Source organism: Rhinopithecus roxellana, chromosome 7, assembly GCF_007565055.1.
Source record: "Rhinopithecus roxellana isolate Shanxi Qingling chromosome 7, ASM756505v1, whole genome shotgun sequence".
Taxonomy (NCBI): domain Eukaryota; kingdom Metazoa; phylum Chordata; class Mammalia; order Primates; family Cercopithecidae; genus Rhinopithecus; species Rhinopithecus roxellana.
In genome coordinates this window covers 51,308,546-51,329,520 of record NC_044555.1, presented here as the reverse complement: position 1 = coordinate 51,329,520, position 20,975 = coordinate 51,308,546, and the positions used below count along the sequence as shown (strand labels likewise).

Sequence of the window (20,975 nt, the reverse complement as noted above, 5' to 3'; positions counted from 1 at the left end):
TTCACTTAGTTTAATAATGGGGAGGAACAAGAGAGTAAACAAGTAAATAAATATTTGTTGAATAGACATGGGTAAAACAGACTAAAATGTCATTGGTTAAGGAAGGTGAGCTTAATTTCATCATTTTTAAATTGATTTGGAAAGTGACTTTAGAGGCTTAAATACCTAAGGAGTACAACATGTCCAACATGTCATACAAGTCCTAAATGAAATATTCAATCAAAATCCCCCACAATTTTGAAAATCCACAAAAAGTCTAGTCTAGCTCAAAGGACAAAGAAAGAAAATGCAAGTACTTACAATGCGAGTGTCACACAAAGGATCAAAGGGCCCCACAAATCCCCTATGAGACAAGAAAAGACAGAAGCAAAGGTAATATTTTCTATCTTTATTCCAGTATCTACCTCTCTCCCTTCTGGAATTCAGACATCAAGGCTCTCTTTGCCTGCCCAAGCCTTCCTACCTCTCCTTTCCCACTACCTGCCCTCCCTGTCCCCTAATCCTGAATGCACTTCTTTACATAGACTTTAAGTTTTGTTTACTTCATATCCCACAAATCACCCTTCCCTCCTCCCCATCTACTAAGCCACATACTGGCATTCTATAATTAAAGACCAATGGACAAACAATTAGAAGACCTAGGTTCCCTACCCCATACTCTAAGAAAAAAGACTATAGCCAAGGCACTTTATCCATCAGAGACTGCATTAGACAAGGCAAGTATAATCATGCTCAGTTCACAAATACAAAAAATGAAGCTGAGAAGGAAATGACTTGCCTAGTTTTATATGTGGAGGTGGGACCAGAACCTAGGGCTACTGATTGTTTTTTTTTTTTTTTTGAGATGGAGTTTGGCTTTTGTTGCCCAGACTGGAGTGCAATGGCACAATCTCAGCTCATAGCATCCTCTGCCTCCTGGGTTCAAGCGATTCTCCTGCCTCAGCCTCCCGAGTAGCTGGAATTACAGGCACCCGCTACCATACTTGGCTAATTTTTGTGTTTTTAGTAGAAACAGGGTTTCACCATGTTGGCTAGGATGGTTTCGAACTCCTGACCTCAGGTGATCCGCCTACCTTGGCCTCCCAAAGTGCTGGGGTTACAGCCGTGAGCCACTGCACCTGGCCTGATTCCTTTTTTTTTTTTTTTGAGACAGGGCCTCACTCTGTTGCCCAGGCTAGAGTGCAGTGGTGGGATCATGGCTTACTGCAGCCTTAACCTCCCAGGCTCAGGTGATCCTCCTACCTCAGCCTCCTGAGTAGTTGGGACTACAGGCACATGCCACCACACCCAGCTAATTTGTATTTTTTGTAAAGATGGAGTTTTGCCGTGTTGCCCAGGCTAGTCTCAAACTCCTGGCCTCAAGCGATCCACCCGCCTCAGCCTCGCAAAGTGCTGGGATTACGGGCATGAGCCACAACACCTGGCCTGGTCTTTTGATTCTTAGACCAAAGTTGTTGCCACTCTGTCGCACTGCTTCCCTTTTATAATTAGTATACTGAATTAATATAGAGTTGCTATTCTTCTAGGTAAAAAAACAGCCCAGTATTGGGAATTTCACAAGGTTAAACTTTAACAAATAACATATGAAAGCTTTCTGAAAACTGCAAAAGGCTATGCAGGCTGTGCCAACATCAGGTCTAGCAAACATGGTCCTCAATCAAAAGCTGCAGGCTGGGTGCAATGGCTCACGCCTGTAATCCTAGCACTTTGGGAGGCTGAGGCGGGTAGATGGCCTGAGCTCAGGAGTTTGAGACCTGCCTGGGCAACATGATAAAATCCCATCTCTATTAAATACAAAATATTCACTGGGTATGATGACACGTGCCTGTAATCCCAGCTACTCAGGAGGCTGAGGCATGGGAATTGCTTGAACCCAGGTGGCAGAGGTTGCAGTGAGCCAAGATCATGCCACTGCACTCCAGCCTGGGTGACAGTGCAAGACTCCGTCTCCAAAACAAACAAACAAACAAAAACAGCTACCAAGTGATTTGGTCAGGTTTGGTAGCTCATGCCTGTAATCCCAGCACTTTGGGAAGCTGAGGTGGGAAGACCACTTAAGGTCAGGAGTTTGAGACGAGCCTGGCCAACATGGTGAAACCCCGTCTCTAACTAAAAATACAAAAAAATGAGCCAGTTGTGGTGGCACATACCAGCAATCTCAGCTACTCAGGAGGCTGAGGCAGGAGAATCGCTTAAACCCAGGAGGCAGAGGTTGCAGTGAGCCAAGATCACAACCTCTACTCACTACACTCCAGCCTGGGTGACAGAGCAAGACTCTGTCTCAAAAAAAACAAACAAAACAAGCTTCTGAGTGATTTGTATGCCAACAGTTCAGCAGCACACAGCTTAGAGCACAATTACCTTCCTCAATTCATTCCAAAAAGGCACATATCCCACATCTAACTTTAACCTCACATGTATATAACCTTACCCAAGAGAGGTACGCAAATTTATATACTTAATATTATTTATTTTTTAATTATATAAGTAATTTTGACACCATTGCGGAAAGTTTGGAAAAGACATAAAAAACCATAATCCTACCACTTCTAATAAAACTGCTGCTAATTTCATTAATTTTTTTTTTAATTGCTCAACTTAAAAACTGAATTCAAGTGTACTGTCATGTGCCACATAATGACATTTTGGTCAATGACAGTGGTCCCATAAAATTATAATGGAGCTAAAAAATTCCTATCACCTAGTGACATCTAGTATAACACATCACTCACGTGTCTGTGGTGATGCTGGTATAAACAAACCTACTATGTTGCCAGTCATATAAAAATATAGCACAATTATGTACACTACATAATATTCTACTTGATAGTGATAAAAAATGACTATGCTACTGTGGTTTAAGTGTTTACTATGCTATACTTTTCATTGTTACGTTGAAGCATACTTCTACTTAAAAAGTTCAGCCTGGGTAACAGAGCAAGACCCTGTCTCTAAAAACATGTGTTTTCTTGTCTGTTTGTTTTTTCTGTGTTTGCTTTGTTTTGAGAGAGAGTTTCCCTCTTTTCACCCAGGCTGGAGTACAATGGTGCAATCTTGGCTCACTGCAACCTCCACCTCCCGGGTTCAAGCGATTCTCCTGCCTCAGCCTCCCGACTAGCTGGGACTACAGGCGCCTGCCACCACACTCAGCTAATTTTTGTATTTGTAATAGAGACAGGGTTTCACCATGTTGGCCAGGCTGACCTGGAACTCCTGACCTCAGGTGTTCCACCCACCATGGCCTGCCAAAGTGCTGGGATTAGAAGCGTGAACCACCGTGCCCAGACAAAAAAATTTTTAAAAATTAGCTGGGCATGGTGGCACAGGCTCCAGGCATGGGAGCCTGAGGTGGGAGAACGGCTTGAGCCTAGAAATTTGGGGCCATAGTGAGCTATAATCATGCCACTGCATTCCAGCCTGAGTGAAAGAGCAAGATCATGTCTCTAAAAAAAGAAAAAAGTTAACCATAACACAGTCTCAGGCAGGTCCTTCGGGAGATATTCCAGAAGAAAGCATTGTTATCATCGAAGATGGCAGTTTAATGCGTGTTCATGCCCCAGAAGACCTTCCAATAGGACAGATACAGAGGTGGAGGACAATTGTACTGATGATCCAATTCTGATCCTGTGAAGGCCTAGACCAATGTGTTTGCGTTTGTCTTAGTTTTTAACAAAAAAGTTGAAAAAATAAAACATTGGCTGGGCACAGTGGCTCCTGCCTGTAATCCCAGCACTTTAGGAGGCTGAGGTGGGCAGATTGCTTGAGGCCAGGAGTTTGAGACAAGCCTGGGCAACATAGGGAGACCCCCATCTCTACAAAATATTTAAAAACTAGCCAGGCGTGGTGGCACATGCCTACAGTCCCAGCTACTCAGGAGACTGTGGCAGAAGGACTGCTTGAGCCCAGGAGTTTGAGGCTGCAGTGAGCTATGATTACGCCATTGCATCTCAGCCTTGGTAACAGAGTGAGACGCTGTCTGTTTTGACAGAACTCTAATAAAGAAAGCAGTCATCAGACTAAATGATAGGCTTGAAAATGAAACTGTCAATAAAGGTACTAATAATCTGTTAAATGTTTATGGGTATTTACTATTATATTAATTTAACATTTAGGCCAGGGGTGATGGCTCTCACCTGTAATCCCAGCACTCTGGGAGGCCAAGGCAGGTGGACCATTTCAGGTCAGCAGTTCCAGACCAGCCTGGCCAACATGGCAAAATCTGTCTCTACTAACAATACAAAAATTAGCTGGATGTGGTGGCGGGCACCTGTAATCCCAGCTATTCCAGAGGCTGAGGCAGAAGAATCGCTTGAACCCTGGAGGCAGAGGTTGCAGTAAGCTGAGATTGTCCCATTGCACTCCAGCCTGGGCAACAGAGCAAGACTCCATCTCAAAAAACTAACAAACAAAAATTTGAACATTTGCCTTTCCCTTGGAGATCATTAATTCTTTATGTGTCAGCAGCTTCCAGGAATATTATGTAATATATGTAAATATTATAAATTAGCAGCCTCCAGGAATGCATTTTGTAGTAACCACTAGAGCATTTTAAAAAATATGTATGTATTTTATATATATATATATTTTGAGACAGGTCTCGCTCTATCACCCAGGCTAGGGTGCAGTGGCGCAGTCATGGCTCACTATAGCCTTGATCTCCTGGGCTCAAGCAATCCTCCCACCTCAGCCTCCCAAGTAGCTAGGACTACAGCCATGCGCTATCAGGCTTGGCTAGTTTTTTAATTTTTAGTAGAAATGAGGTCTTGCCATATTGCCCAGGCTGGTCTCAAACCCCTGAGTTCAAACAATCCTCCTGCTTCGGCCTCCCAAGTGCTGGTATTACACATATGAGCCACCATGCCTGGCCACTGTATATTTATTGATGAGGTATATTTATTGATGAGGGCAATATAATAAGCAAAATCTTTCAGTCTCTGAGATTCCAATCTAAATTTTTAATTTCTGCCTGTAATCCTAGCACTTCAGGAGGCTGAGGCAGGTGGATCACCTGAGGTCGGGAGTTGGAGACCAGCCTGGCCAACATGGTAAAACCCACCTCTAATAAAAATACAAAAAAATTAGCTGGGCGTGGTGGCAGGCACCTTTAATCCCAGCTACTCAGGAGGCTGAGGCATGAAAATTACTTGAACCCGGGGGGGCGGAGGTTGCAGTGAGCCAAGATCACACCACTGCACTCCAGCTTGGGAGTCAGAGTGAGACTCTGTCTCAAAAAAAATAGAAATAAAAATAAAATAAAATAAATGTTTAATTTCTGCCAGAAGTTTGATTTACATATTCATTTACATATTTTTTTCATCCTACAAAATGATGTCAGTTTTATTACCACAGAGCCTTTGCCTTATAAAGTACTTATGATAAGGCATGGTGAGATAGATTAAGCAAACCCTTAAAAACCTCATATACTTACAATCTCTCAAAAGAGTATTACTTTTCCTTGGGTACAAAACATGCATGAATTTTTTCCCAACAGCTTTTAGATCACGCATCTGAAAAACAGAAACAACTTGTTGTATTGTGATGACCAAGGTTGTCAGTAGCCTTACTTAATTTGCTAAAATTTATTTTATTTCAATCTCCTGTGAACTCTTCATTGAATTTTGCAGATAATTCCAGTTCAACTCCTTCACTACACAAACAAACCAGAGAGGTAGGGTATGCTTTTTCTATTAACTCCTTAAGCCAACTTTTAACACTTTTCCACATCTTTTTTGATCTGTTCTGTTTTGATGTTGAAAACAAATCCATAAAAAAGAAACACAGTCCTCCCAATAGGCTGCTTGAAGAAACTAAAACAATTGCACTATAAAAAGCTACTCTACAAAACACAGTATGTGACATTCAGTTCATAGAAGATGAGGTCCCAAGGGTCAATTAGCCTGCTCTCTAGCTACCACATTCTTTGCAATATATGAAATAAATTTCTAACATTCCCAATGTAATTGGTAAACAAATCCTAGAAGCTAGATTAAAAAAAAATCACGAAACTGGAGGAAGGGTTCAGTAATACAAATACAACCTCTCAAAGTACCACTGAGCTAATTCTGTTTTAGTTTTTTCACCTAGAATTTTATCCATATTATTAAACACTTTGTAAACATAATTTTTAATAGTTGTTTAGCATCCCACCACAAAGACATAACATAATTTACCTAACCAATACCTCATCTATGGTTCATTTATTTCTAGCTTTCCCCTATTACAAAGAATGCTATAATAAATATCTTTGTATACTGATACTTTTATGTTGAAAATTTTTGTTTTACATTTTAAAACTTTCCTTATACTATATTTGGAGAAGTATGATAATATATTGGTTTAAAAAGATTTGGACATTTTAAGATTTTTTTTTTTTTTTTTTTTTGGGGGATGGAGTCTCGCTCTGTCGCCCAGGCCAGAGTACAGTGGTGTGATCTCCGCTCACTGCAACCTCCACCTCCCGGGTTCAAGCGATTCTCCTGCCTCAGTCTCCCAAGCAGCTGGAATTATAGGCGTGCACCACCATGTCCGGCTAATTTTTGTATTTTTAGTAGAGATGGGGTTTCACCATGTGGGTCAGGTTGGTCTTGAACTCCTGAACTCAGGTGATCCGCCTGCCTTTGCCTCCCAAAGGGCTGAGATTACAGGCGCGAGTCACCGCACCTTGCGGTTTTAAGATTCTTAATATGCATTATAACAAAACTGCTCTCCAAAAAGGCTGTACCAAATTATTCTCTAGAATAAAATATTAAACTTCAGTATATAAAATATATTCAAAACCAGTGAACCAAGTGAAAATATTGCAAAGTACTATCAGTTACTTAGTCCCAGGGTACTGAACAGACGTTCTCTCAACTAGTGTAACTTACGATTGTATTGCGAACAGATTCATTTAATGTGGAGCTGTCAAACTCACGGATGCGAGATTTCATAGGAATGGTGATTTCTCCTTCTACGGGGATGTCTTGTGAGATGGATATATCTGAAAGGCCTGCAAACTGAGAGGAGTCATGGGAAAAAAAGTAAGCCTGTAATAAACTGTAGCATTCCTCATATATATCATCATTTCCTACAGAGTTGGGACCATGTATTTCGTAGGGTTTTACATAGGAAAGTAGGTGTTAGCTCAACAGACATTACACGATGCAGTTAACAATAATTCTCAAATTTATTTCTTTAAAGATTAAACATAATGAAAAAACTAAAGTAAATGTCATAGACACCTTCTTGCCCACCAACATTTAGCATAAAATCTTCACATGGCACAAGCTAGAAAAACTGAGATAATAATTGTAAAGTTATTAAAAAGTGACTTTTTAGCAATCACTGTCTTAGAATGGCTGCATTTCTGTTGCACTTCTGCTCCCTAGCAGGCTCTAGTGGCCTCTGCTGGCTAAAAATGAGCATTACATGAACTATAAAGGCAAGTGGGAGGAAAAGGGAAATAGCAAAATATACTTTGATTACACTCTTTACAGGTTACCTGGCAATCACAGAGCAAATACAATTTTCAAAGTGAATAAAGAATGTGAAATTTTAAATTCATACTCATCTGCTAAATTTTATTACAACCGAAACTCGAATCTACAAATTCCTAAGAAAATAGAGGCAATGCCTTCTCATACAGTTTTTCGACCAGTAGGCACAATTTTTAGTGGGCAACAGTTGCAGATAGAGGAAACACAAGACAGTATACTGAAATTTTAGAAAGAATGAGGATGTTCACAGAATTTGTAAAGGGTTGGGTGCGGTGGCTCATGCCTGTAATCCCAGCACTTTGGGAGGCCGAGGTGGGCAGATCACCTGAGGTCGGGAATTTGAGACCAGCCTGACCAACATGGAGAAATCCCATCTCTACTAAAAATACAAAATTAGCTGGGCGTGGTGGCGCACGCCTGTAATCCAAGCTACTCGGGAGGCTGAGGCAGGAGAATCGCTTGAACCCAGGAGGTGAAGGTTACGGTGAGCCGAGATCACACCATTGCACTCCAGCCTGGGCACCAAGAACAAAACCCCATCATAAATAAATAAATAAATAAATAAATAAATAAATAAATAAAATGAAATAAAATAAAACAAATTTCTTAACCACACTCATATTTCTTAAATACAAGAAACATGCCATAGGATTTTTTTTAAAGGTTTCCTATAGAGGAAAGAAAGGAATAGGATAGAACAGACAGGGAGAGAAACTAGGCTTTTTTCAATACATGTTGTTCGTATAAATGACTTGCAATCATATAAACAGTTCACACAATTATGAAACAAAATTAAAATTTGAAGGAAGCAATCCCTGAAACTGAGAGAAAAATTAAACCAATGAAACTACCACGTATTGAAATAAACACACAACCACAAAGATAGCACCTATTTCAAGTGACTATATAACACTGTAATTTGACTTCTGACTAAGATCTAGGAAGCTGGAAAGACCATTCCCCAAGTAGAACAATGAGAAAAGGCTAGATACTTTACTTTATCATAACTTTCCCTGAATTCATCTGAGACCTGACTTGTAGGGAGACCAAGTAGCGTGGATGAAATCTAAAGAACGCCAAGTGCTTCCACGAAGAGACATCAGCACTGGCTCAACGGTAGGAAAGCATGAAGAGAAGACAATGCCGCACACCACACCACACAGATGGGTGAGAATTTAACTAAAATTTTGAATAAATTGCTAAAGTCCAAGTATGGACTAGCACAAGAGTACAGAACCCCTAGAAGCAATAGACGCAAGGGGAGTTCACACTCTCTTGCAGGCTCTTCTCTAGAAAAAAGCCCCTAGAGAGAAAGAGCCTTAAAGCCACTTGGACAAAAACAAGTTGCTTTCAGAACACAGGCAACAACTCACTGAAGCTGGTGAAAGGGAAAAGGAAAAGCTCTCTACTAAGGGATGGACAAGAAACCATCCTGGGCCCAGACCGTTAAGAGTTTCCTTCAGCTAGGACGGGGACAGGATCACTAAGAAAGTGCCACCCAGGAGACCCAGGGACACATGGTATGCCTAAGGCAGAGACTAGACTATGACAGCAAAGAATCCCCTTTCCCTGGCCCCTATCACCAGGCTAGCAAGTATGGAGCAATAAACAACAGCAGTCTACTGCTGGAGGAAGGGCTAGAGCTTAGAAAGAGACTCACCATGAGATGCAAGGGCAAAGACAGAAGCTGAGTATAGAACATGAACATTAATAAAAACATTGGGGCTGGGTGCAGTGGCTCATGCCTGTAATCCCAACACTGGGAGGCTGAGGTAGGAGAATTGCTTGAGGCCAGGAGTTTGAGACTAGTCTGGGTAATATAGTGAGACCCCCATCTCTACAAAAAAATGTTTTCAAAAAATTAGTTGGCCATGGTGGCGTGCAACTGTGGTCCCAGCTACTGAGAAGGCTAAAGTGGGAGGATCACTTGAGCCCAGGAGGTCAAGGCTGCAGTAAGCTATGATCACGCCATTGCACTCCAGCCTGGGTAACAGAGTGAGACGCTGTCTCAAAAAAAACAAAACAAAACAACAACAAAAAACAAAACACTGGGACAACATAGCACCCCCACCCCTAAACACAAGGTAACAGCAGAAGAATCTGAAGCTGGTGATGCACTGAAGGTACCCATAGCAACAACAAAAAAAGAACAAACGAAGCTCAACTCCTGACTAGACTGACTTAACCCCTACTGACTGACAATTCAGCAGCAGAGGTGTGCCACTTCTGGCAGTGTATACATGATGTCCAGCATTCAATATCAATAACAAATTATCTCCCCCATACTCACATGAAAAAACAACCCACTATGAGACAAAGCAATCAACAAAACCAGACTCTGAGATGACCAAGATGTTAGAATTATCAGAAAAGAAATTTAAGATTACTATGTTTAATATGCAAAAGGCTCTAGTAGAAAAGGTACATGCATGAATGGTGATGAATTTCTGCAAAGAGATGGAAACTGTAAGAATCAGATGGCAATGCTAGAAATACATGAACATAGTAACAGATGAAGAATGTCTTTGCCAGCCTTATCAGTTAACTCAATACCAAAGATTTCAGAGCTAGGTCAGTCAAAATTATCCAAACTAAAACAAAAAGAGAAGAGTAAAAGAACAAAAGAAAAAAGAATAGAGTATGTAGGAACTATGGGAAAACATTAAATGGTCTTATTATGTAAATAATTGGAATCCCAGAAGAATAGAAAGATAATGGCTCTGAAGAGATATAGGCCAACTGCAGTGGCTGACGCCTGTAATCCTAGCACTTTGGGAGGCCAAGGCAGACAGACTGCTTGAGCCCGGGAATCCCAGACCAGCCTGGGCAACATGGTAAAACCCCATCTCTACAAAAAAATATTTAAAAATTAGCCAGGAGTGGTGTCACACACCTGTAGTCCCAGTTACTTGGGAGGCTATGGTGGGAGGATCACCTGAGCCCAGGAGTTCAAGGCTTGCAGAGCCCAAGATCATGCCACTGAACTCCAGAGTGAGACTCTGTCTCAAAAAAAAAAAAAAAAAAAAAAAAAGAATAGCTGAAAATTTTCCAAAAATAACGAGATATCAAATGATAGATGCAAGCTTAAGAGAACCCCAATCAAGATGAATACCAAACTACAAAATAAAAAAATCCACAAACCTAGACACAAACTACTGAAAACCAAAGATAAAGAGAAAATCTTGAAAGTAGCCAAAGAGAAAGGCATTGCATTCATAGGAACAAAGATAAGAATTATAATAAAAGGCCGGGCATGGTGGCTCACGCCTGCAATCTCAGCATTTTGGGAGGCTGAGGTAGGCAGATCACTTGAGGTCAGGAGTTCAAGACCAGCCTGGCCAACATGGTGAAATCCCATCTCTACTAAAAATACAAAAAAATTAGCCGGGCATGGTGGCAGGTGCCTGTAATCCCTGCTACTTGGGAGGCCGAGACAGGAGAATCACTTGAACTCGGCAGGTGGAGGTTGCAGTGAGCCAAGATCACGCTACTGCACTCCAGCCTAAGTGACAGGGTAAGACTCCACCTCAAAAAAAAAAAAAAAAAAAAATAGGCATCTCTAACAAAATATAAACAAAGAAAGAAAGAAAGACATCTCACCAGAAACTATGCAAACCAAAAGAAAATGGAGGGACACTTCTGGAGGGCTAAAAGAATAAAACTATTAACACAGAATTCTAAACCCAGCAATACCTATTAAAAATAAAGGCAAAGTAAAAACGTTTTTCAGACAAGCAAAAGCTAAAATATATTCTACAAGAAATGCTAAAGGAAGTTCTTCAGAAAGAAGGAATATAATATCAGAAGAAACTTGAATTTACATAAATAAATCATCTCCCAAAGTGGTTAAAATGAAGGTAAATATGACATTTCTTCCTATTTTTAATTATTCTAAAAGATAATTGTCTAAACCAGGGGTCACCAACTTTCTATAAAGGGTCAAACAGTAAATATTTCAGGTTTTAAGAGCCATATGGTTTCTGCTGCAACTGCTGAACTCTGCATTGTAGCATGAAAGCAGCTAAAGATAACACACAGATAAATAAGTGTAGCTCTGTTCCCAGAAAACTAAGAAAAACAGGCAGTGGGCCAATTTTTAAATTATAAAAATATAATTTAGGAGATAATTGGAAATTTGAACCCTAATAAGATATATTAAGAAATTATTAATTTTTTACATGCATTGTTATTGTGGTTATGTTCTCTCTAAAAGCAGAATTCTAATTTGGGAACTGTGGCACACACCTATAGTTCCAGCTAGTTGGGAGACTGAGGTGAGTGTCCCTTGAGGCCAGAAGTTGAAGGCTGCGGGTGCTATGATCATGACTGTGAACAGCCACTGCACTCCAGTCTGGGCAACACAGCAAGATGACAACTCTAAAATAATACAAAATCAGAAAAAAAATTCCTTATTTATTTATTTATTTATTTATTTATTTATTTATTCGAAACAAGGTCTTGCTCTGTCATCCAGGTTGGACTGCAGTAACATGATCATAGCTTACAGCAGCCTCAATCTCCCAGGCTTAAGCAATTGTCCCATCTCAGCCTTTCAAGTAGCTGGGACTGTAAGCGGTGCCACCACACCAGGCTAGTTTTTAAATTTTTGGTAGAGACAGGGTTTTGTCACGTTGCCCAACTTGATCTCGAACCTCTGGGCTCAAGCAATCTGCCCATCTCGGCCTCCCAAAGTGCTGGGATTACAGGTATGAGCCACCGTGCCCAGCCAGAATCCTTATCTTTTAGAGATACATACCAAATATTTACTAATGTAATGATGCCTGGAATTTGCCTCAAAATAATAAAGAAAGTAGGTAGGGCTGTAGAAGAAAGAAGATTCATCGTAAGTAGATAATTGTTGAAGGTGTATATGGGGATCCAATTTACCTTTTTTTTTTTTTTTTTGAAATGGAGTCTCACTCTGTTGCCTAGGCTGGAGTGCAGTGGTGTGATCTCAGCTCACTGCAGCCTCCGCCTACAGGGTTCAAGCAATTCTCCTGCCTCAGCCGCCTTAGTAGCTGGGACTACAGGTGCACACTATCATGCAAGCTATTTCTTCTTTTTTTGTATTTTTAGTAGAGATAGGGTTTCACCATGTTGGCCAGGCTGGTCTCAAACTCCTGGCCTCAAGTGATCTGTCCACCTCAGCCTCCCAAAGTGTTGGGATTACAGGCATGAGCCACTGCGCCCAGCCTGGATCCCGATTTAAACAAACACCAAAAAGGACTTTACGTTTTTAGAAAATTGGGAGGTGAACAGATAGTTTTGTTATGTATGATAACAAAGAAAAAGTCCTTACCTGTTAGAGAAACGTAGTGAAGTATTTACAGATGAAGATGATATGTCTGGGCTTTGCTTTAAAATACTCAGAAAGGATTATGAAAAATAAGAAAAGACTGAAGAATCATTACAGATTGGAAGAAATGAAGGAAAAATAACAACTAAATGCAATGCAGGATCCTAGATAAGATCTTGGAACAAAAAAAGCCATTAGTGGAAAACCTGCTAAAATTCAAACATGGTCTATGGGTAATGGTGTTTTACCAATGTTAATTTCTTGGTTCTGATCAGTGTACTATGCTTATATACAATGTTAGCATTAGAGGAATCTGGGCGAAGGGAATACAGGCACTCTCTCTACTATTTTTGCACTTTTCTATATGTCTAAAATTAGTTTTAAATAAAAAGACTGAAAAAACATGTGGTGAGACCAATAAAATAATAGCAGAATGTTGATAGGTACATGAGGTTCATTATACTACTTTTCATTTTATTTATACATTTGAAAGTTTCTGTAATAAAATTTAAAAATATATTGCTCCCTTGTTTCTGCTATTCTCTCAAACTACTCTCCTTCTTCTCTTGCTTGATCACACTTTTTACTTTCCCATTTAATCCTCTGTAATCTGGCACTGGCCTTCTCACCACTTCACTGACATTGTGCTCTCTGATAGTAGCCTCACGTAATCAAGATATACAAGGATCTTCATTCAATCCTCATTCTCTTTTAATACTCTGCAGCATGTAATGCGTAAACCAACCCATTTTGTTTGTTTTGAGACGAAGTCTCGCCCTATCACCCAGGCTGGAGTACAGTGGCATGATCTCGGCTCACTGCAACCTTTGTTTCCTGGGTTCAAGAGATTCTCCTGTCTCAGCCTCCCAAGTAGTTGGGATTACAGGCACACACCACCACGTCCAGGTAATTTTTGTATTTTTAGTAGAGACAGGGTTTTGCCATGTTGGCCAGGCTGGTCTCAAACTCCTGACCTCAAGTGATCTGCCCGCCGCGACCTCACAAAGTGCTGGGATTACAGATACGAGTCACCGCACCCAGCCAAAACCAACACTTTTTGAAGCCATATTTTCTCTTCACTACTATAACACTGCCCTTTCAAGTGCCAGGATTGCCTGTTTTCAGTTTCCCTGTTGCCTGCTACTGCTAGGAGAAGCAGGGTAGTACAGTAGAAAAAAAACAGGCTTTAAAGTCAAACAGGGATCTCACATGGAAACAACACTGCTATAAAAATAACACCTGTACAGCACCTAGCACATACCCAATGCTCAACATGGTATTTGGAGAATACTGATTAAGAGTGCAGGCCAAATAGCCTGAGTTCAAATCCCAGCTCCATCATGTACTATCCATGTGACACTGAGCAGGTTACTTAGCCTCTCTGTGCTTCAGTTTCCTCCTCTGTAAAATTGAGATAATGGTACCATCATCACAGGGTTATTGTGAGGAAGAAATGTATTAATACAGGAACACAATAGGGGCTGGATAAATGTTAGCTCAAGTTCAAGATTCCCATGGAGTCAATTCCAGTTCTGTCACTATTGTATAATAAAGAATTTAGCTGGCCTTTGTCCCCTATTCTTGAGAGTTAGCTTCTAAACTTCAATTTCCTGAATGATAGAGGAGTATTTTTGATATTCACAGGGGCTCTGGTAGTTTATGCTAACAGGTAAGTTATAGTAGGCCCTTATGTAGTTTGTGCTCTCGAGATGACTCAGGATGGGGGCTAACCACGTCAGAAACACCGCGCATATAACTAGAGGTTTGGGGCTTTAAGTCACAACATATAAGCCCAAACTTTGGGGAGTGGTGGGACCCTGGAGACTGAGTTCCATTATCTGAGCAATGATCCAATTAATCATGCCTACATAATGAAACCCCAATAAAAACTATAGACACGAGTGAACTTCCCTGATTGGCAATACTCTGCATATTGTCACACACCAGCAAACCAGGAGGGTAACATATCCTGAATCCACAGGGACAAGACAAGGAATCTTTGTGTTTGGGACTCTGTCAGACCTCGCCCTGTGTATCTTTCTCTTTTGCACATTTGGATTTGTATCCCTTTGTTATAATAAAATTGTAATTTTAAGTAGAGTACTGCTCTGAGTTCTATGAGTCATTCTAGTGAATTATGAAACCTGAAGGGAGGGCCAGGTGCCATGGCTCACACCTGTAATCCCAGCAATTTGGGAGGCCAAGATTGGCGGATCACTTTAGGTCAGGAGTTTGAGACCAGCCTGGTCAATATGGTGAAACCCCATCTGTACCAAAAATACGAAAGTTAGCCGGGCATGGTGGCATGTGCCTGTAGTCCCAGATACTTGGGAAGCTGAGGCAGAGGCTGCAGTGAGCTGAGATTGTGCCAAAAAAAAAAAAAAAAAAAAGTCTGAGGGGAACGTGGAAACCCCTGAATTTGTAGCTACTTGCTCTGAAGTGAGGATTGTCCTGGGAACCCCCAAAATTGTGGCTGGTGTCTGAAGAGCAGTCTTGTAGAGGACTGTGCTTTTAACCTGTGCAGTTTGGCCTAACTCCAGGTAATTGGTATCAGAAGTCACCGTAGTCACTGAGGTGTCATGTGATCCCCTACTCTCTCCCCTTTATCTCTTCAAGAATTAGCAACAATGTTCCATGAGCTGAGTCAGGAACTATGGCCCTCCAGCTCCATGTATAAAAGACAGGACTTCCAGGGCCTCAGCTAATGGACCCTGCTCTCTGTCTAGCCCTCAGCAGGAAAGGCGACTTGGATCCATGCCCCACCCTTTCCCATCAGCAGGCAGGCTCTTGCACATATATAGATGTGCTCACAGAAACACACATGCACACTGCTCTGCCTGGCTTGGGCCAGTAAGGGGAACAGGTAGAGGCAGGGCCAAAAACACACAATAAAAGCAGGGACTGCAACCCTAAAAAAAAATAGCTGGGAGCAAATGGGTTATACTATTGACCAAAATCCTGGAAAAAGGAACCAACAAGGGGAAGCATGAAGCAAGAATCAGCTCAAAGAGGCTTGGCTCCCAGGAGTGGATGAAGGGATAGCCAGTGGCATGGTCTGCAGCCAGCCCTTCACCTGGGACCAGCTTCCTCACAGCCTGAGATCTTCCAAAGATCCCAGATTGTAGTTTGAGACCAGCCTGGCCAACATGGTGAAACCCCATCTCTACTAAAAATACAAAAATTTTCTGGGCATGGTGGTGCATGCCTGTGATCCCAGCTACTGGGGGAGGCTGAGGCAGGAGAATCACTTGAACCTGGGAGGCAGAGGTTGCAGTGAGCCGAGGTGGCACCATTGCACTCCAGCCCTGGGTGACAAGAGCAAAACTCTGTCTCAAAAAAAAAAAAAAAAAAAAAAAAAAAGACCCCAGACTGCAGCCATTATTACAGCCTACCTTTTCTTCCTGCCTGCTAAATACAGGCATTACCCAAGATTCTGTCTTTGTAACCCTGTGCAGATGACTCCTAAAGCAACATCTCTAGGCATGACCTCTTCTGAGCCCTGAAGTACAGGTTTTAAAGTCCAATTGCCTGCTGGATATCTATTGAATGGCCCGCCATTATCGCAAACTAAACATGTCCCAAACTGAATTAATCAACTTTTAAGGCCCTCATCCAGCTAACCCTCCTTGTATATTATCTATTTTTGTTCAGAGTGTCACTATACTCTTGGGTGTGTACAACCATACTCTTCAAAATGTGGTACCAGGAGCAGCAGCAGCATCACCAGGGTGTCTGTTAGAAATGCAAAATCTTGGGCCCTATCCCAAACCAACTGAATCAGAACCTGCAAATTAACAAGATTCCCCAGATGACTGCTAGCACACTAAAGTTTGCAAAATACTGATCTAAGACAAATCCTCCTTCACATACTACAAATCCTCGTGGATTCTGCCTTGTCTGAAATCATCTTGTCTCATGCCACTGCTGTTGTCCAGATCCCTATCATTTCTTCCCAGAACTACTGCAACAGCTTCACTGGCCTTCTAGATTCCAGATATTCCCCCACTGTAACTTACCCTCTATTATGTTGTCCAATTCATGATTTCAAATTCTTTCCTCCTCAAAAATTTCCACTGGCTCCTTGTAGCCCATTAAGCATCCCAGGTTAGTAGTCGATAATAAGAAATAACACTTATTGCAATATTATATGCCAGACATTCTATTAAGTGTGTTAATTTATCCAATGTGTTAACTCATTCCACCTAACAACCCTATGAACTAAGTATTGTTATATCTCCATTTTACAGATGGGGAAACTGAAGCAAGGAGGGGTTTGGTAATTTCCCCAATATCATGCTAGTTAAGTGACAGTGCTTAGAATCAAACCTAAGCAAACTGACTCCAGAGTACACATTCCAAATCACCACTGTTCCATACTGCCTTCCTAACTCAGTAGGCTTACATCTGAAGGCTTATCTCCTAATAATTCCCTGTGCTTCAGCCAAAGTGATCTACCTGTTGTTCTATATATATATTAGCACCTTCCAACATCTGTGCCTTTGTTCACAAGAGGCTGTGTAGCACAAATGGATATAGTCTGGGCTTCAGAGTCAGATCTAGGTTCAAATTTCAGGCATGGGCACGAACTGGATGTAGACCCTAGGGAAATCATCAACCCTCCCTGCATCTCATATCCTCATCTGCACATAAAATGTAGTTAAAAGCCACCTAACTGATATGACTGCTGTAAAGTTTAGCAAATACGCAGAGGATGTCTAGCACAATACCTAGCATGTAGCAGGTGCTCAGTTATTGATAGCTCTTATGCTCAACTGCAATTTCAAATCCTACCCATCCTTTGAAGTCCTTTCAAATGTAACTTCCACCGTGTAGTTTGGTCACCCCAACTGGACATAAAAGCATTTTCCTTTAAATTTCTGTAATATTCTTTGTGTAACTTTCTCTTATATACTGCCTTATTTTAGCATTGTGTACTTGTCTTATCCCTACAACTTAGACTGGTAGCACTATAGAGGCAGGCCCTTTGCATTCCCTACAGCAACTAGCACAGTGCATTACTCATTGTGGGAGTTCACTAAACATTTGTTGAATGGAAGCAGATTGCATATTGAGTAATGAGTGATTAGAACCACTGAAGTTAACTGGGGAAAGCTTCACAGAAGAGGGGTGGAGAAGTTTAAATGAAAGAGAGAAACTAAAAACTACTAAGCACCTATGACAATGTCATAGTAGGCACTATGTGTATATTATCTCATTTAGTACTCTTCGCTAATTCAGTGATGTGTTCCTATCACCATTTTCCAAAAGAGGAAACTGGGGTTCAGCCTGATTTTACTCAAGGTCACAACAGAACTTAACACAACTCACTCTTATTGCCATATCCCCAGTGTCTAAAGGAGTGCCTGGAACATAGTAGTGGATGCTCAATAAATATTTGTTGAGTGAATGAAGAGGTGAACAAATGGAGAGAGTAAGCAGCAGAGCTAGGACTAGAATCAAGTTCACTGATCTCCCAGCTCAGTTCACTATGTTAAGTTGCTAATTCAAAACAGAAGAAAGGGGGCTGGGCACGGTGGCTCACACCTGTGTCCCAGCACTTTGGGAGGCTGAGGCAGGCAGATCACCTGAGGTCAGGAGTTCAAGACTAGCCTGGCCAACATGGTGAAACCCCGTCTCTACTAAAAATACAAAAATTAGCTGGATATAGTGGCAGGCACCTGTAATCCCAGCTACTCAGGAGGCTGAGACAGGAGGATTGCTTAAATCCCAGAGGCGGAGGTTGCAGTGAGCAGAGATTGTGCCATTGCACTCCAGCCTGGGTGACAAGAGCAAAACTCCGTCTCAAAAAAGAAAAAGAAAAAAAAAAAAAAAAAAAAAAAAGAAAAGAAAGAGGAAAAGGAAGAACCATTTAGCGAGCAACTACTATATAACCAAACACATTGAGAAGAGGGACAGGAGCAGAATGTTGACCTCATTATACTCCTCAGTTGATGGTACTGATAGTATTAGACACGTTACATAAATTATGCCATTTGATCTTTCTAAAAACTCTTTTGAGGCAGGTATTTTTATCTCCATTTTACAGATGAAGAAACACCCTCCACAAAATGACTTGCCCAGACTCACAGAGTGGGTGGATTCCATCCCAGGTAAAGTTTAACTCCAAAGCCTGTGTTCTTAAAATACTTGTCCACACTTTGGGCTTGCAATGGAAATTCTATCCCTTGCAGAGACAGGAGCAAGAGAGTATGCTGAAGTTGGCCGGGCACAGTGGCTCAGGCCTGTAATCCCAACACTTTGGAAGGCCGAGGCAGGAGGATAGCTTGAGCCCAGGAGTTCGAGACCAGCCTGGGCAACATGGCAAAACCCCATCTCTACAAAAAATACAAAAAATTAGCCGGGTGTGGTGGCATGCACCTGTGATCCTAGCTACTAGGGAGGCTGAGGTGGGAGGATCACATGAGCCTGGGAGGCAGAGGTTGCAGTAAGCGGAGACCACGCCACTGCCCTCCAGTCTGGCTGACAGAATAAAACCGTCTCGATTTAAAAAAAAAAAAAAAAAAAAAAAAGTAAAAAATAAGAAAGGAGAACAAGTATGGTGAAGAGAATGGCAAGGAGCTGCGACAGGAATGGCAGGGGTTAAACCTGGCCTACTGGGGTCACGGAACAAGTCAATACTAAAGTTATAAGCAATAAAACGTTAATGTCCCATGGGAAGCAATCTCTCATTATTCCTTCAACAAAGGTTGGTGACAGGTTTTGATAAAAATGAGGGGACAGCAGAAGAAACGATAAGAAATCACCTAAAGTTCGCCATTTAACACAATGTAGGGGACGATGACGAGCCCTGGGAGGATGGGAAAGGAAAGATCAGAGTTTCACAAAAAGACCTGGAAGGAACCAGGAGGGCAATGGGCAAAATGGTTAGCGCAAAGAACAGGTGCAGCGTTGGGACTGGTTCTGGCGTCGGGTACAGGAAGGGCCTGCCGGGCGGAAGGGGATCCAGCTCTCAGGCCACGAGCCCGTTCCCCGACTTCTTTAGGGGGCACTCTGCCTCACCCTCGGTCCCTTTTGTCGCAGATCCCAAGCTCACCAGGGGCCTGGGCGATGCTGTCCCCGGGTCTCCTGGAGACTCCTCCGCTTCCGCCATCTTGGCCCTCCTTCTCCTGGGTCGCTCCCACAGGTCTTTGCGGAACCTGCGACGTGGAGGCCACGGCCGGTCAGCGCGTCATCGCGTGCGGCCGCGTCACCTAATGGCGCCTGGTAATGGCCGGCGGCCCCGGCCCTTCGCTCTCCCTCAGTCCACGGGGTGTCGGGGACAGCTCCGCGTCGCCTTGTCTCGCTTCTTCCGGGCCACGGGTCCCGCTAGACACGCTCCGCCTTTAACAAGCCAGATTCTCAGACCGTTCCTTCGCTGTCGCAACCACTGCCGCCCTCTCCACCCCACCGACTCCCCCCCCCCCCCCCCGGCCCATTTCCCGCTCTCAGGAGTTGGCTTGGAGTGCCAGACCCTCTATCACAGCGCTTCTAGGAAAGAGCCTGCCTCTTCCTACCCTTCCCTGGCCGCCGAGCGACTTCAAGTTTCCGTGCCCCGGAATGAAAGGTTCAAGCCCCAACCTACTGCTCCCTCCGCCGCCGCCCCTGCCCCGCTGACTCTGCGCCTCTCCTCCTGCTCCCAATCCTCTTCCCATTTCCTTGACTTTTATAAACCTCTCTACTGCCTCCACACCGACCCACCAGGATTACTTTTCTCGGGCACCCACTCTGGGGGTGGGCGGGCAAGAAGCTTAGTTGACCAAACTTGTTAATCCCACTTCAAAAGTTGCTAAACTATTTGGCGCAAGTACTGAAAATGTTCAGGGTCTAAAAGAGAGTAACTATTGTGAGAATAACTTAAACAAAAAATAATCTGCATGTCCCAACCTCTTTTCCTTATCTCATCCTTTTGGACTTTCACAGTGTTTCTGGTCCCAGTTTACATTGGCCCCAGGCTAAAATGTAGTCAGACCATGCAGCCATTGTTGACAGCATCAGCATCCAGGACGCCTGAGTGCCCTTTGGTGGTGTTAAGCATTTGACCAACAAGGCAGGGGATGGGTGTGAAATAAAAATGTTTTATATAATATATATATATAAACATATATATATTATGTTTATAATATATATATTATGTTATGTTTATAATATATATATTATGTTATGTTTATAATATATATATTATGTTATGTTTATAATATATATAT

The 20,975-nt window shown here is 42.2% G+C and overlaps 1 protein-coding gene across 4 annotated transcripts in view; it reads right to left on the bottom strand.

The window, feature by feature from the left end:
* YIPF6 (Yip1 domain family member 6) overlaps positions 1-20,296 on the bottom strand; it is a 42,547-nt gene extending 22,251 nt beyond the window's left edge. The window contains exons 1-4 of one of the 4 annotated variants that reach the window (XM_010376790.2): positions 19,826-20,296; positions 6,867-6,995; positions 5,429-5,507; positions 301-343 (exon numbers count right to left, since the gene is read on the bottom strand). In XM_010376790.2, the coding sequence (XP_010375092.1) occupies positions 301-343; positions 5,429-5,507; positions 6,867-6,995; positions 19,826-19,882 (308 nt within the window). In that variant the 5' untranslated portion in view covers positions 19,883-20,296. Of the gene's footprint in view, positions 1-300; positions 344-5,428; positions 5,508-6,866; positions 6,996-11,720; positions 11,831-12,774; positions 12,841-19,791 lie in introns of those variants that run through there. The other 3 variants (XM_030934109.1, XM_010376791.2, XM_030934110.1) reach the window with 3 other exon arrangements.
* Between the last annotated feature and the right edge of the window lie 679 nt (positions 20,297-20,975).